General features: G+C 33.3%; 1 protein-coding gene across 1 annotated transcript in view; it reads right to left on the minus strand.

Moving 5' to 3' along the window:
* LOC142318094 (sodium-dependent noradrenaline transporter-like) overlaps nt 1–15,123 on the minus strand; it is a 45,450-nt gene that overhangs the window by 11,648 nt on the left and 18,679 nt on the right. Inside the window, exon 9 of the mRNA XM_075354623.1 lies at nt 5,590–5,730. Coding sequence (XP_075210738.1) covers nt 5,590–5,730 — 141 coding nt within the window. The remainder of the gene's footprint in view (nt 1–5,589; nt 5,731–15,123) is intronic.

A 15,123-nucleotide genomic window follows, 5' to 3' on the forward strand; every position in this document is an offset into this window, starting at 1 on the left:
GCATTTTAAAAGTTCTCTTTAAGACAAGAAAAATAGTATAAATAAAAAGTTGGTTCGATATCTGTACCCAAAACGATGGTGAGGTATATTTGGATTTTGAAAATGTAAATTTAGTAAATTTATAATTTAGATTTAAATTATAATTTAATCTAATTTAAATGAAATTTATTAAAGTTAAATTTTAATAAATTAATTTTTTTTAATTTTTTAACGCAAAAAATTGTTTTTTCCAGTTTCATGAGTAAATAAATAAAAATATTGTCACCTAATTATGCTGATCAACCGATCAGTGATGGTCTCTTACCATTGTTGCAAAAACGAAACTTACTTCATTGTTGTGTAAAATTCCACTTTAGAATGTTTCATTATTTCACTGTTTCTTCTGAAAATTTATTGTGATTGGTTGGTTAAGTGATTTTGTCTACCTTTACCACATTCGTAAGCCACTTTTGTTATTTATATCTTTTTTAACTTTTTAGTGATTGTCTTATACTGAATTAGTTTTTTCTGGAGTATCTGCTAACATTGCTATCATGTTACGTAGTGAACAGGAGAGGGTCGCACTTTTAATGATGAGGGGCTTTGGTGATGAGTTAGGTTGTTTAATAAAGTTTGAGAAATGTTCAATGCAGCATTTAATAATTGTAACCCTATTTCAGAAGGTATAGTGTCAAAAACCATCAAACGATTTGAAGAACAGGAAGTATTAAAAACCACGGAGCCCTAAATCTGCAACAAATAATGACAAATCATTAGATATTTTGCAAATATTTATTGAGTATCCTCATTTATTGAGTAGAATACAGCAGCGCAAGAACAAAACATTAGCCAAACTTCAGTGAAAGTTCAAACATTAAAAAGTGAAATTTAAAATTTTTCAAAATTCGTCTGATACAAGAACTTAATGAAAATGACTACAATCAAAGACGTGAGTTGTGTGAAATTATGGTGAGCAATATTTGTGCAGATCCTAATTTGTTAAACAACATAGTTTTTAGTGATGAGGCCACATTTTTTTAAATGGCATTGTAAATTGCCATAATTGTCGGTACTGGACTGATATTAATCCACATTAGTACCGTGAGGCACATACGCACTATCCAAATGAAAGTAAAAAATGTAAGGACAGGTATTGTTGGTGACCCACCGGGTTGGTCTAGTGGTGAACGCGTCTTCCCAAATCAGCTGATTTGGGAGCCGAGAGTTCCAGCGTTCAAGTCCTAGTAAAGCCAGTTATTTTTACATGGTATTGAATGCTAGATCGTGGATACCGGTGTTCTTTGGTGATTGGGTTTCAATTAACCACACATCTCAGGTATGGTCGAACTGAGAATGTACAAGACTACACTTCATTTACACTCATACATATCATCCTCATTCATCATCTAAACGGTAGTTACCGGAGGCTAAACAGGAAAAAGAAAAGGTATTGTTGGTGGACGATTAATAGGCCCTATATTTATTGATGGAAATTTAAATTCAGTGAAATATAATGCTTTGCTTCTTGAATATATCATTCCAAACATTCAAAACATTGTTGGCCCCAACTTCCGGCACAGTTGGATCACGGATGATGGCGGTGAAATGGACGAATCACGCAGCATAATTTAGATATCTTTAATGTTCAGGAGAGTTGGCTACCTACACCGGCACGGTTGAAGGGCGGAGGACATTCCATGGTACCAACATCGATGATATCACGGGTAAGGATATCCCTAGTAGGATGCAGAACTGGTATGTAGTCGATGATTGCGTCAGCGATCATCGGCTAATAGTTTTTGATTTGGTAGGTGAACTGCGTGATGTCTACGGTGGATACGTTCCTGTTCAACAGGGGCGGATTGGCCCAAGTTTTCAAATCTTCTAGCGGCTAGGTTTCGAATCTTCGCTCGAAGCTTAGACGAGCTCCCATTAGAGGACCTGGTAGAGGTTTTTCTTCGGCGGTTGTAGAAGTCGCTGGTCATTCTATTCCCCGAGGTACAGGTCGAGAGAGACTGGCTGGCTGGTAGACTCGGGACTTGATTGCGATGAAGCGGACTGTGTGCCGGCTGAGGAGAGCCGCACAACGTGAGGATGATCCTGATCGTCGTGTAGCTCTGCTTGAGGACTATCGTCGGTAAAGGACAGAGTATTTTCATAAGGTTAGATCTTCTAAGCGTGATTCCTGGCGCTCTTTTGTTCAAGATCAGGAAAATAAGGACCAATGAGGGTCAACAGAGTTGTCTACAGAGTTCTTGGGCATAAGAAGAAAAAAGACGTTCTTCTGTCGGCTGTCTCGACACAGGACAGAGTTGTAATTGATAAAGATCGTGTTCTCAGTCTTCTGATGAACAATCTATTTCCTGATGATACCGAGGTTAGTGAAACTTCATATCATCGACGTGTCCGAAGGAGGTCACAGGTTTTCGCTATGAGATTCAGTTTTCTGAGATTGCTGAGGCGGAAGTTCGTCAAGTAATCTGTAATTTGGCTATGAATAAACCCATGTTGGAGCTCCTTCTTCGCACATTGCCAATGGTTCTTGGTTCCCTTGCTAGGATTTATGATAGAATGCTCCTTGCTGGATATTTCTCAGTCTGTTGGAAACGTGGTGAATTGAAATTTCTCTTCAAAGGTGGTGACAAGGACCCCACTGTAAGTTCTTACCAGCCTCTGACACTCTTGCCAGTCGTAGGTAAGGTCTTCGAGAAGGTAGGACCTCCGAATTAATGGTAGACTAACTTCTGATTGTTTATTAGTGGACGACCAATATGGTTTTCGCCCTGGCAAGGCCACAGAGGACGCTATTCTTAAAGTGACAGAAATAGCTTCAGTCAGTGAGTGCAAATATGAACTCGGCGTCTTTCCGGTCATATCCGGGGCCTTCAATAACTTGTGGTGGCCCTCTGCGTCGTTTCAATTGGAGAAGTGTGGTTGCACACAAAATGAAATATCTTGTCTTGAAATGAAATATCTTCAATTCAAGGACCACCTGCAGTTCGCCGCAAGAAAGGCAATTAATGCTTTCTTTCGTGTTTGTAGAGTCATCCATCCCGATTGAGGGCTGAATTTCCGTACCATGCCAATTCTTTGTGTCTGTGAGGCCATATTGTTGTACGCTGCGCCCGTCTGGACTCATCGCATACAATTTAAAAGTTATAGGGACATTTTATTACAAGCCCAGCGTCTTCTTTTGCTAGCTGTTATCGGGGGCTACAGAACTATCTTGCGAGAGGCAGTTTCTGTATTCGCCGAAAGAAAACCTATTGATATTTTAGCTACGGAACGTAGCAAGCGGTATGTTTCGAGGAAGGAAGGCATTCTTCTTCCAGGGCGTATGCGAGAGATTGAAAACCATGGTTTTGACTCTTGGCAAGTTAGGTGAAACGAATATTTTACCGGTTGGTATACGACTGCTATATTTCCAGAAGTTAGAGGTTTGCAAGCGACACGGTGGGTTTCTCCCAATAGGAATATAACATAATTTCTGTCGGAACATGGTGCCCTCAGGGATAGATTGGCTAGGTTCGGTTTGATTGTTTCGGGCCTATGACCGAATTGTAGGGTTGATGACACTGTTGACCATGTCCTGTATGTTTGTCCCTGGTACGAGGCTAAACTTACGGTATGAGGCAGAGTTGTTAGAGAATTTGAGAGAGTTAACTCCTTTCTGGATCTCAGGATCAATTGGAAGAATTGGAAGACCTGCAGTGAGTGGTCCATTGTGGCCGGTTTCCTCCGTTTCCTTGCACAGCGTATGTTTCGAGGACATGAGGGGATCTAAGTAGAGTAGTAGCCCGTGTGGCTAGGATAATGCTTGTACAGTTGATTGGCCGGAGGTAGGCGCATTGTCAGCGAGCCTTGGTTGGTCTAGTTGAGATGATAATTGCTAAAGTCAAGTAGCAGAGTTGCTGTCAGCGAGGGGGTGGCTGCACTGCCAAGAGTATGATAGTCCATGCAGCTGTGAGGTGTAGCACTGTCTTGCCGAGAGCGGTCTTTAAATGTGATAAAGTAAATGTCACGCAGGACTCTGTGATGGAGCCAAGTGCTAGATGGAGGTCTGTTCTCACAACTCCCTGGTGGAGCAGATCAGAGTCTGTAGTACTTGAAATAAATTATGAGGTTCAATTATGATCACTTGCAATCAACTAAGGGAACTAGGTTAAAATTACCGTTGTTGCAAACAACACATTTTGTAGTATGAATTAGTTGTTAATTAAACTCAAACAAAGTCTGAAGTATAAGACATTTACTGTCACTTATAGCCAGAAAGTGTCAACGAGGTGCAAGGTTCATGCTTCTGCGAACTTGGTTATCCAGTTTAGAGGGCAAGAATGTAGGACAGAAGAGAGAAGATGTCTGAAAGAAGCCTACAACAAAGGCAAAGGCTGAGTCAAAAAAAAAATTCACTGTTGTAAATGTCTACCGAGGAATTTGAGTTGGTTGGAATTCCAAATGAAGCCTAGCTGATGACTGTAAGAAGTAATCAGTCAGAGGATCAAAAAGATGACCTCTGTTAAATCCCATCCAGGCTTTGAACGAGGGGGAGTGTGGTGACCAGAATCATCACAGAGAGGGTGTCTTCCCCTACATGGGTTGGGATGGCCCCAATTTCCAAAACATTAGGTTTCAACAAGATGGTGCCCCACCTCATTTTGGTCTTCAGGTACATGAAATTTTAAATGCATTTTTCCTGGAAGAGGGACTAGCCGAAGGGGTCAAATAGAATTGCCAGTGAGATCACTTGACTTGTCAGCAGTGGATTACTTTCTATGGGGCTGCTTAAAAAGTGTGGTATATCATAATAATCTCAAAGACATCAATGATTTATAAAATAGTATTCAAGAATCAGCACAAAATATCTCTAGGAAATTATTGAATAAAGCAGTATCATCCTTTTATAACCAACTGGCACACTGTCAAACAATAGAAGGAAGACTTTTTGTATATTTATTAAAATGAAATGTAAGTAAATAAGTAGACATTAAGCCTATGAAATAATTATTTTTAAAAATATTTTATTCAGTAATATCCATTTAATAAAATTTGTATAAATTTATTTATTTGTGATAACAGTTCCTAAACTATCAATGTGATTTTTTCAAAATCCATATTTTATCTTGTCACCATTTTGGGTATAGACTTCATACCAAATTCTTATTTATACCAATTTTCATGTCGTAAAGAGACCTTTAAAATAATGTACAGTGCACCATTTATAATATTTGAGTTACAACCCCTGGGCCACCCCCCAAGAAGAGGTTGAAGTTTTACTTCTCATCAAAAGATAAAGTTGTTGACCGATACCTTATCTTGAAAGTTACAGTATTGTATCTGGAACAGTTTTAAATTTTTTGAGGGGTTTCCATACTTTTGTCTCGCATATATATATATAAAATATAAATAATGAAAATACAACTTATCAACTATATATATATATATGTGTGTGTGTGTGCAATGGTATATTATGATTCATTGCTGAAAGTAATTTTTGAAGAAATATTTCAACTGGTTTTCTAATACTTTGAAAACATAACAGTAAAAGATTAACTTCTGATTAAATATTTTATAAGTAAACATTAATTTAATGTTAGACCATTATATACTTACTGGAGTTACATTGACGATAGCCACTGAAAATGATGTTACTACTGCACAGAAAGTAAATATTTCTCTAGCATAACGTCGACCTTTAAAAAATGAATGAAATTCATCCATTAGTCCTGTAATAACACATTCCATACCACCCATCTGGAAAACAAAAAATAAATTCTAGTAATTATAAAATACAATTTTTTTGGTTGGGGGAGGGGTAAATGTATCACACATTTCTTTTCTGCTAAATGTACATCAATAAATTATTTTAGCAATAATTAAATACTTACAGTTTCAATTGAGGTTCCATTTCATAGAAAAACTCATCAAGTTTATTACACAATATTCATTTTGGTTCGATGTGGCTTCCACTTGTAATGTGACATACATCTTACCTGAAGTCGATTTCATTCCAGATTGTAGCCAGCAAATTGGGCATTACCTCTGCAGCTGCGACGTTAATTTGAAGTCTTAGCTCAACAAGATCAGCAGGCAAAGGTGCCTGCTTTTTTCTTCTCAAGAAAAAATCGACCAGAATCAAATCTGGGGAACAAGGTGGCCATGCAATTTGGACCTTCATGACCATTCCACCGACCAAGAAAACACACAGATCAAGAAAATCTGAGACTTCTAGGTGGTAGTGATTTGATGCCTCGTCTGTCAGCTTGATCTTATTGGGTCGGCGTTGGATCTCCATGTAAACTGAAGGAGCCAGGCCGAATGGGCAATAGTGGAGAGTTTTGTAGTGTACTTAGCGAAGGAAAGGATTGCTGAGGGGATCTAGAGCTCTGCTTGAAAAAAAATAGAACAAAAATTTCATTTTGCTCTATTTTTTTTTTATAAATTATGTTTTTGTTGGTCTTGTCCTTTGTTTTGTTTTGTTTCAGTGTCACTGTGTTGTTATTGTTCCGTGTAATATTTTTATGTTTCGTGCTGTGTTGAACTCACTTTTGCCTTCTGCGGGTAGGTAGTTCAATTCCTTTGTTTGTTAGGTATTTTCAGTCTTGCTCAAGACTCAGTGAGATGTGTTTTGCTTTGGGTTCATTAACTAGTAGTACACCAATGAGAATGTCACTTGTGGCATTCACATCGGTGGCATCCTGGTCGAGGTTTCGAAGATGACCTCTGGTAAAGCCCATTTGGGGTTGGAACAGAGGGGATGACAGAGGGTGTCGTCCCTGCTGTGGGATTCTGCTACAGGGTCAGGATCTTGCTGATAAATGAGGAATTAGAAAATTTTGAAACATTCAAGATAAGCAATACCATTTACGATTGCTTCCTGGAGGAAGAATGAGCTGCACAATCTCTGTTTGCTTACGCCACAAAAAACATTGATCTTGGGCTATGATGAATGTGTTGCAAAGTTTCTTAAGGGTTTTTGCTACCCCATATTTGGCAGTTATGGGTCTTCATCTTACCGCTGATATGAAACGTTAACTCAACACTAAAAATTACATTGCTCAAAAATGTATTGTTGTCTGCAATTTTATCCATCATTTCCCCATAAAATCGCACCTTTGTTTTCATCTGTAATGTGTTGAATTACACTTAGTTTGTATGGCTTTAAGTGCAATCACTTACGTAATACACACCACGTAGTTGTTTGTGGAATGCAAGTTTCACGTGATGCACATCAAGTTGATTCTTTAGACTAGTGCAAAGCTTTCGTTGAATTATTCCACAGCAGCTTCAGGGACATGTGGGTGTCCCGATGATTTTGTAGAACAATCTGTCTTAACAAAGGTTTGCTGCAAAGAGTACAAATTGTATATCTACTAGGAGGCTCCCTACCGCACTCTATAAAAATTACGTTGAACTGCAGTTGCTGACTGCAAATCATGAAACCAAAACATACAGCAAGCATGTTCTGCACTTGTAAATGTATCCATTTATAACAACACTGGTGGCTCAAGAGCAGTGTTATTAAGTATAATTTTCAATCTTTCTGGTTCTGCTCCTTTCAGCATCATAATTTTAATCTTCTCAATAGAGATTTTATTATTATAATCACCAGCCAACTTTGATAATTTAAAAATACTATACTGCAATTCATTTTCGCTGTCACTTAAGATGTACTTGTTGTCAGAAAATAATTAATGATTAATATAATAGTTGTCAACACAATGTTTACCAAGTGATACTTGTTGTTTCCATACAACAATCAAGTCTTCCAAATATAAATTAAATAAAGCCCATGATAGCAAACACCCTTGTCTTAAACCCAAATTAGTGTGTAAAACTTATTCCCATTAGCCAACCTTATGATAGTGCCATTTTATAAGCTTTTAATCACAGTAATCAAGTGCACTGGATATCCATAACTTTACAAAATTATAATAAAAAATTATAATTTTCTATCAACCTTATCAAATACTTTTTGCAAATCTACAAAGCCCAGATGAATTTCTCATAAAAATTCTCTTTTTTTCTCTATAGTTTTTTGCATTACTAAAACACTGTCCACATATGATCTGCATCTGCAAAATCCACTTTGTTCCTCAGATAATTTTGACTCCAATATTCATTAATCTACATGTAGTTCTTATTGAGTACATTTTGTAACCAACATTAAGCAAAGAAATTCCTTGATAATTTCAAAATTCATTCCTATTGGCTTTTTTAAATATGAGTTGCAGTAAATCTAACCACCACTCCTGTAGGATTGTACTTCGCATTCAATGAATTTAGGACATGCAACAACCAATGTTTAATTTGCCTTAGTTGAACAACTCTCCATTGATCTTGTCTGAACTACTAGCATTCCTATTCTCAGTAATATTAATAGTGAGTGTAATGTGCTCCGTTAACATAAAATTTGTAATGTTTCTATTTGGTTTATCTTTACGAGAAATCTAACTTCTGGGAACAGAACATAGAATTACTGTAGTTCTAATCATTTTATTAATTTTTTTTTTTTTGGGGGGAGGAAGCATTATTGCTTCCTTGTATGGTAAAGTATGTAAAAATTACACTAAAATTTTAGTGCCAAACTGTGGCGTTGTTTTTTTATTTGAGTTTAGTGAAGATTGATATTTCATAGCTACAAAGATGAGCAATTTTGATTAAAATTAAAATTGGAAGTTTTTTAAAAATTTTACTTGTGCCCAAAGAAACCTAATATCTATTGTACTTCTTTTTATGGTTTTTTATCATTGCCACTAACAATAGTTGGTTTGTAAATGGTGAAAGTATTAAATTTTATTGTATACATTGTTTTTCATGGTCAGTAATGAAATATCAAATAAAAGCTGAAGAAAACTACTAAATTTTGAAGATAAATGTCATATAATGCTTTCAGTTGCTTTTGTGACTATCATTAGGGGTAATTTGTTTTCATCACTCTGATGTTAACTAATGTCCAGTCTCTATAGTACAATTTTGGTCAGAATCTCCCAAAAATTGTTTAATATTGATAGTAAATTTTTTGATATTATATTAATACAATTTTTTTATGTTTTTTTTTTGTGGAGCATTTTTTCAAAATGGTTACTTTTCAGGGCTAATGCTGTAATAAAAATGTTATTAAAATTTTTCAACAACCGCTTTTTAACCCACTCTTATTCTTATAAAAAATTACATAACTTACTAATTTTGTAATATTGTTTCATCATTAACAATTATAAAAAAACTATAACATTTTTTTTCTAAAATGCTAGAAATTATTGTCAACTAAAGATTCATTTACAGTGTATTAAATGATAACATTGGTTACTTTTGAAGAAAAAGAATTACTAAGTTATGAATATCATTTTTTATTATTCGTAAATCAAATTATTTTTTTTTTTTGAAGTTCAATGAAATAAAATTGTAAATATAAAAGTCAGTGAATCATCATATACTTAGTCTAGCAATTAAAATTATTTAAACTAGAGTATAAAATAATTATGTTGCATTAATAAATACATTTAAGAAAAGAATTCTATAAAAATGGAATCATTACAATTTTCAATTAGCGATTCTGCTACACAGCCAGTTTTGGGTTCTAATAGTTGGTACCTGAACTAGATGGAAAAGAAACTATCTATATTTGTGTATATATTAACTGAGGTTTACAGAGCACATTTAAAAAAAATGTTATCCAAAATTGAGCCAAGTAATCTTAATGACTAAAGTAAACAATGTTTATGGTAATGTATTTTAAATTGTAATTAAGGAAGTGTAAGGGAACTAGAGAGATAAAAACAGGGCTTCATGGTTTAGACAAGATTAAGTTTTTTGCTTGTCTCTAGTGATATAATGCATTTGGAAGAAGAATTAAAATGTTGAAATTAAAAAGAAAAACAACATCCATTGAGTTAATCTGGAAGTAAAGGAAGGTCTAAACCTTTGTAACATTATTCAGTTTTCTTCGCCTTCTGAACTAGAACAAAGTTTTATTTTAATAACTTTTCCTCTGTCACATTATTTATGAAAATATTTCACTTGAATATTATTTAAAGCACTATTGTACAAAATACACTAAATAAACTATTTTACAAAAACAACAAAAAAACCTTTTGCGTGTAACATTTTTTCTTACTTTTCTTTATGAACTTAGATTTATCTATTTAATTAATTTTTGAAAATATTTATGAAAAATTAAAAACAAACCACTTTTTTAAACCTCTAGGAATCATGCAAACCTTTTTTATTTTTATTTAGATAAGATGCTATTTTTATTTAGATAAGGTGTTTTTGGATCAGAAAAACACAGAAAGCCTACTACATCTTGACAAAGAGTGTATACAAAAAAAAATGAGGCTGTAAGATTAGGCATTACATCTCAGTAATCCTGTGTGGTGCAGAATGCTTAAACTACATCAGACAGAAGTAGGCAAAATAGTAATTAGTGAGAGAAGGATACTAAGAAAGAGACTTGGACATAGGAAAAGGGTGAGGGTTAGAAAATGTGGAAGAACAGTGAACTTTATCTCAAAACAGACCAAGACTTACAGAAGCCATAAAAAAACAAAAATTAGGCCTTTATAGACAATTGAAAAGAATGAGCCTTAACATAATAACTAAGAGGATTTTTGAAAATGTAATGTAGATAAATTTAAGATCAAATGATTCAAACAAATAAAAGATCTCAGAACTGCAGGTGTAAAACATGTCATAGAGAATAAAAAAATATTCAGAAAGAAGGTACAAAGACTATGAAATGATCCAGAAAGGAAACAGTGATTAAAAAATTGCCAGAAGAGGAGGAAAAACAACTCTGATTGAAAATGAAGGAGAAATGGAAAAATAAGAGACTGACCAGAAGTTAACTATTAAAGATAGTCCTAGAGCAATCAAGGATAACTCCCCCCCAAAAAAAATCCTACCTGCTTGCAAAAATTCAGCCAGTTTGAAATTCTTGTGAGATTAAAACTTTTGAACTATTGTTCTGGTATAAATTTCTGGCTATAAATTTATATAAGTTCTGGCTATAAATTTATGCAACGAAGACCAAGAACGTCTCTTGGAACTGAGTTCAGATATAACATTAAAAAACAATGAAAATGTTACTTCCCTTTGCAACCACGTATTTGTGTGAAGCTGGATTCTCAGTTATGACACTTATTAAAACCAAAAAAAGATATTCAATAAATTCATCTCTTTGATTAGGTTTAAGTAATTTACAACCTGACACTGAAACAACTGTGGAAAATGAGTGAAAACAAATTTCTCAGTAACTTTCATGATTTGCAATTAGTTTGTAATATGATTTGTTTGTAGTTCATATTTTTAAATAAAACAACTAAATTTATTTTTTATTATTTATTTTCTGATTTTCATTTATATATTGTTTTAATGTTTATAAATAAATGTATTAATTAATATTATGTATATATAAATTTAATTACTAATAAAATAAAAATATGATTATAAGTATTTATTTTTTGCTCATGAAAAAATCTAAGCTGGGGTTTTGCTGGTCCCTTTATATTTTTCTATAATTTTACTGGACTGCCATAAAAAAAAAGATTGAGAAACATGACCTAAAGGAATTCAAGTACTTGATGTCCTTGTTTTTCTAAAATTTCATCAAAGTCATACTGTCTTCTTGAGATTTTATGTAACTTAATTAATTTATATAAAGTGGTTTTTAGCATTGATGAAGTATAAAGAACATGGTTAATTTCCAGTCAGTCAGTCGTATCACTTATCTTAAAGTTATAATTTGAAGCCTTATCAACTAGTGAGTTGTGATAAATGGGGCTTTATATTAATATTAATATTAATATTTTTTTAAAATTAAAATTGATGAAGATTAAAATGATATGTAAAATTCTGTAACATGTACAGCTTTATTTTTTACAGGGGTGGGAGTTTGACTAAAAACAGAAGACAACATATTTTTTCAGTTTAATGTATACTGAATTAAAAACATATTTATATCTAAAAAATGTTAAATTTAATTAAAGACGTTTTATAAAGGATCATATGTAATAAAAAAATATGAAATGTTATGTAAAGACACCATACAGTGATAAAATATTTCATTTTTTCTCTTGTGTTCAGTAAAATCTCTTTTTAAAGCCAACAGTAAACCCATCATCTTTTTAAACCCATCATAGATGGGTTCCAGCAACCCCAGCACTCCTTGTATCGTGTTTCCATTGTCCTGATATCCTGGTATAATCTCTCTCCTTGTTCATCAATTACTGCACTACATTTTCCAGAAAAAATTCAAATTAGAGACCAAAAATCATTTTTAAGATCATGGGACATCCTAGTAATTCATAGGCTTTTAAAAGTCATCTACAAGAGTTCTATAGTTTTAACCTTTCTTATTACCCAGAAATCTCTTCATGAAAGTTAAATTCCATGCTGTCAATTCTTTTCCATATAACGTTTCTTTAAAAACGGGTCACTTAAAAGTTTTCTTATTTCAGATCCAATAAAGATGCCTTCTTTTAGTTTTGCATGGGAAAACAGTTGAAGTACTGAATCCATCCTCTTTGTCCATAATTTTAACAGAGTTTTTCATAGTCCAAGCTTAATAAAGAGAGGCAGGAGAATCACCTTTTTTGGATCAATGAGGAGAGCATACTTTATACTTGAAATACCTGGTTCAAAAGAAGTTCTACGAGGCCAATCTTTCTTAATGAAATATTGTTGTGTTCCTGACTGTTCTTCAGGCATAAAAAACAACAATACTTTTTAAAACCTCCTTAAAGCCCTTGAAATATACCTTTCACTTTTAAATCTCTACAGATGTCCCACTGATTCTGTTCATATTTAACTTCATTTAGTATGGTAATCAAGTTATCATGGTATTCTTTCATTGTCATTGAATGAGCTAAAGGAATGGGATGGTTGTTCATTTGTATTATGAAAAAAGCCTGTTTTTAGGCTATATTTAGAGGAATCTATGGAAATACATCACTCAGAATGTATATGTTCCATATTAAGTTCATTCATTAAATCATCAGTATCATATCAGGTGCATAAAGTTCTGTTCATTTTAAAAAAAAAACTTGAAAAAGTTATATTCCATTTTCAGTAAAGCGAAACACTTGTGGTTTTATCTAACAGGTTCCACTGATGAAGTCTTCAATCAAAGAAGTTAAGTTCAGCTTTTGGTTTTGAAAAACCCAGATCATGTACCAAATCATTTAATTCATTTTGAGTTTATAACTCAAAATGGGACAGTGAGCCTGTCCCAACAGTGACAGGCTCACTGTCACTGTTGGTTAGTAAAAATATACAGTCACTACTAGTGGTCTCAGGAAGTTGTGAATCAGATCCTGATGAAGAATAAGAATCATTGGGAAATGTAACGTTGTCTAAGTTTAAAGGCGTAACTGGCATCATTAATTCCTGGCTATGAGAAATAGGCCTTAGTGCTGAATGCAAGTTGGTACTCAGTTTTGTGCTATTTCTTTTTTGAATAACTGTCTGTTTTAGAAATGCGGAAGTAGCAATCATTTAGTTAGTCAGAAGGTTCTTTCAGTACTATAGGAATGACAAACAGCATAGAATTTTTCTTCCCACGCATCCACTGCACTAGATTTATGTAACAACTTGCACTGCAAACATGAGGAGCTCAACATTTTTTTTGATCTCCAATTTGGCACTTAAATTATAAAAAGAAAGCTCTTTTGGCTTTTGACCTGAGATATCGATCTAGTCTGTGGCTTTAAGGTAATTCTTCCTCATATATAACAAGTCTTATCCGCTGAAATTCTGCAACATTGACATCTAGAACTTACCATTTTATACAAAATATAACAAAATCACTAAAAGACACTTAACTGTACACAAAACAGAATCAAACCAACTTTAAAGAAACATAACAGAGTTTATAAAGCTCTTACAATGTAGAGGAAAATCCAGGTGTAAACATGTCCAGGTAATTTAAAACAGATTACCAGGTACTTGGAAATGGGATGTGATAGGACATATTTGTGAAGAGATATTCTAATAACTAGTAAAGTGAAACACAAAGAGAACATTTTCAGTAATGACAAAAATCATGTCAACCAGTGTTATTAAACTATCAATTTTATTTAGTGCTGCTTTAAGTCCTTCACCACCATCATTCAAACATAGCTTTGTCATCAAATGTGATCTTAAAATATATGATTCATCCAAAAATACAATTAGAGCACTAATATTTCTGTATAACAATCATCTTTAAATGCTCAATTTTCTTCTACTGAACATTTCTCAATTAAAGTTTCCTGTTATTTTTATTTTTAAGCCATTTGAAATCTTTATATTTCAGAGTAAAAAATAAAGTAGTTTCATTTCCTTTAAAGTCATTAATAATCTGATATTCTTGACAAAACGTTTTTGAAGGTAAGTAATTCCTTTTTCTTTGGGTGAAATTTTTTAACTGTTTTTTTTTTGTAACGTTTTTGTCACAACCGTTAAATCCACTGAGAGGTTTTGAATGTTGTTTATATTTCCTTGGTAAACATGACTGCAATGTTGATAAAGGAAACTCTTTTCTTTCTTTTGGAAGTTTTTAAACATGTGAATTGATATCCCACAAGTAGCAGCAATAGGTGAATAAGACAGCAGATCTTACTTCACATTTTTGGAAATGTAATATGTAGTATGCTTGTGGTCTGTTAATTTTTCCTATCTTGAGAGCTTCTTTCTTCAAGAAATAAAAACCTTATTAATAATCTCAACAGCTTGACTATGAAGTTCTTAATTCTTAATTATGGATTTAAATTCTGCAAAAAAAAGCCAAAAATAAAACTTTTGCTAATAATAGTAAAACACAAAACAAGAAAGGCATTATTGTTCTTTGTTTCAAGGTGTAAGCAAAAAAAAAAAAAAACATCATCAAAAACTATGAAATGTAACAAGCAGTATGTAAATATTTATTATGTGACTACGCATCACATACTGAATACCATTACAGGATATGTTAAGAATGAATTTAAATTCATTTATTCACATTAATTTGTAAAAGAGCTGTGTTTTTAATTTTTCATTTTGTTGTTTAGAATGATTTGGGATGTATTTTCATAATATTTTAGCTTACTAAAAGTAGGAAAAATTTTATCAGTAATAATAAAACATGAAATTATGTTGAAGGAAATAATCTAAGTGAACTTTTTTCTAATC

Source organism: Lycorma delicatula, chromosome 1, assembly GCF_047948215.1.
Source record: "Lycorma delicatula isolate Av1 chromosome 1, ASM4794821v1, whole genome shotgun sequence".
Classification (NCBI taxonomy): domain Eukaryota; kingdom Metazoa; phylum Arthropoda; class Insecta; order Hemiptera; family Fulgoridae; genus Lycorma; species Lycorma delicatula.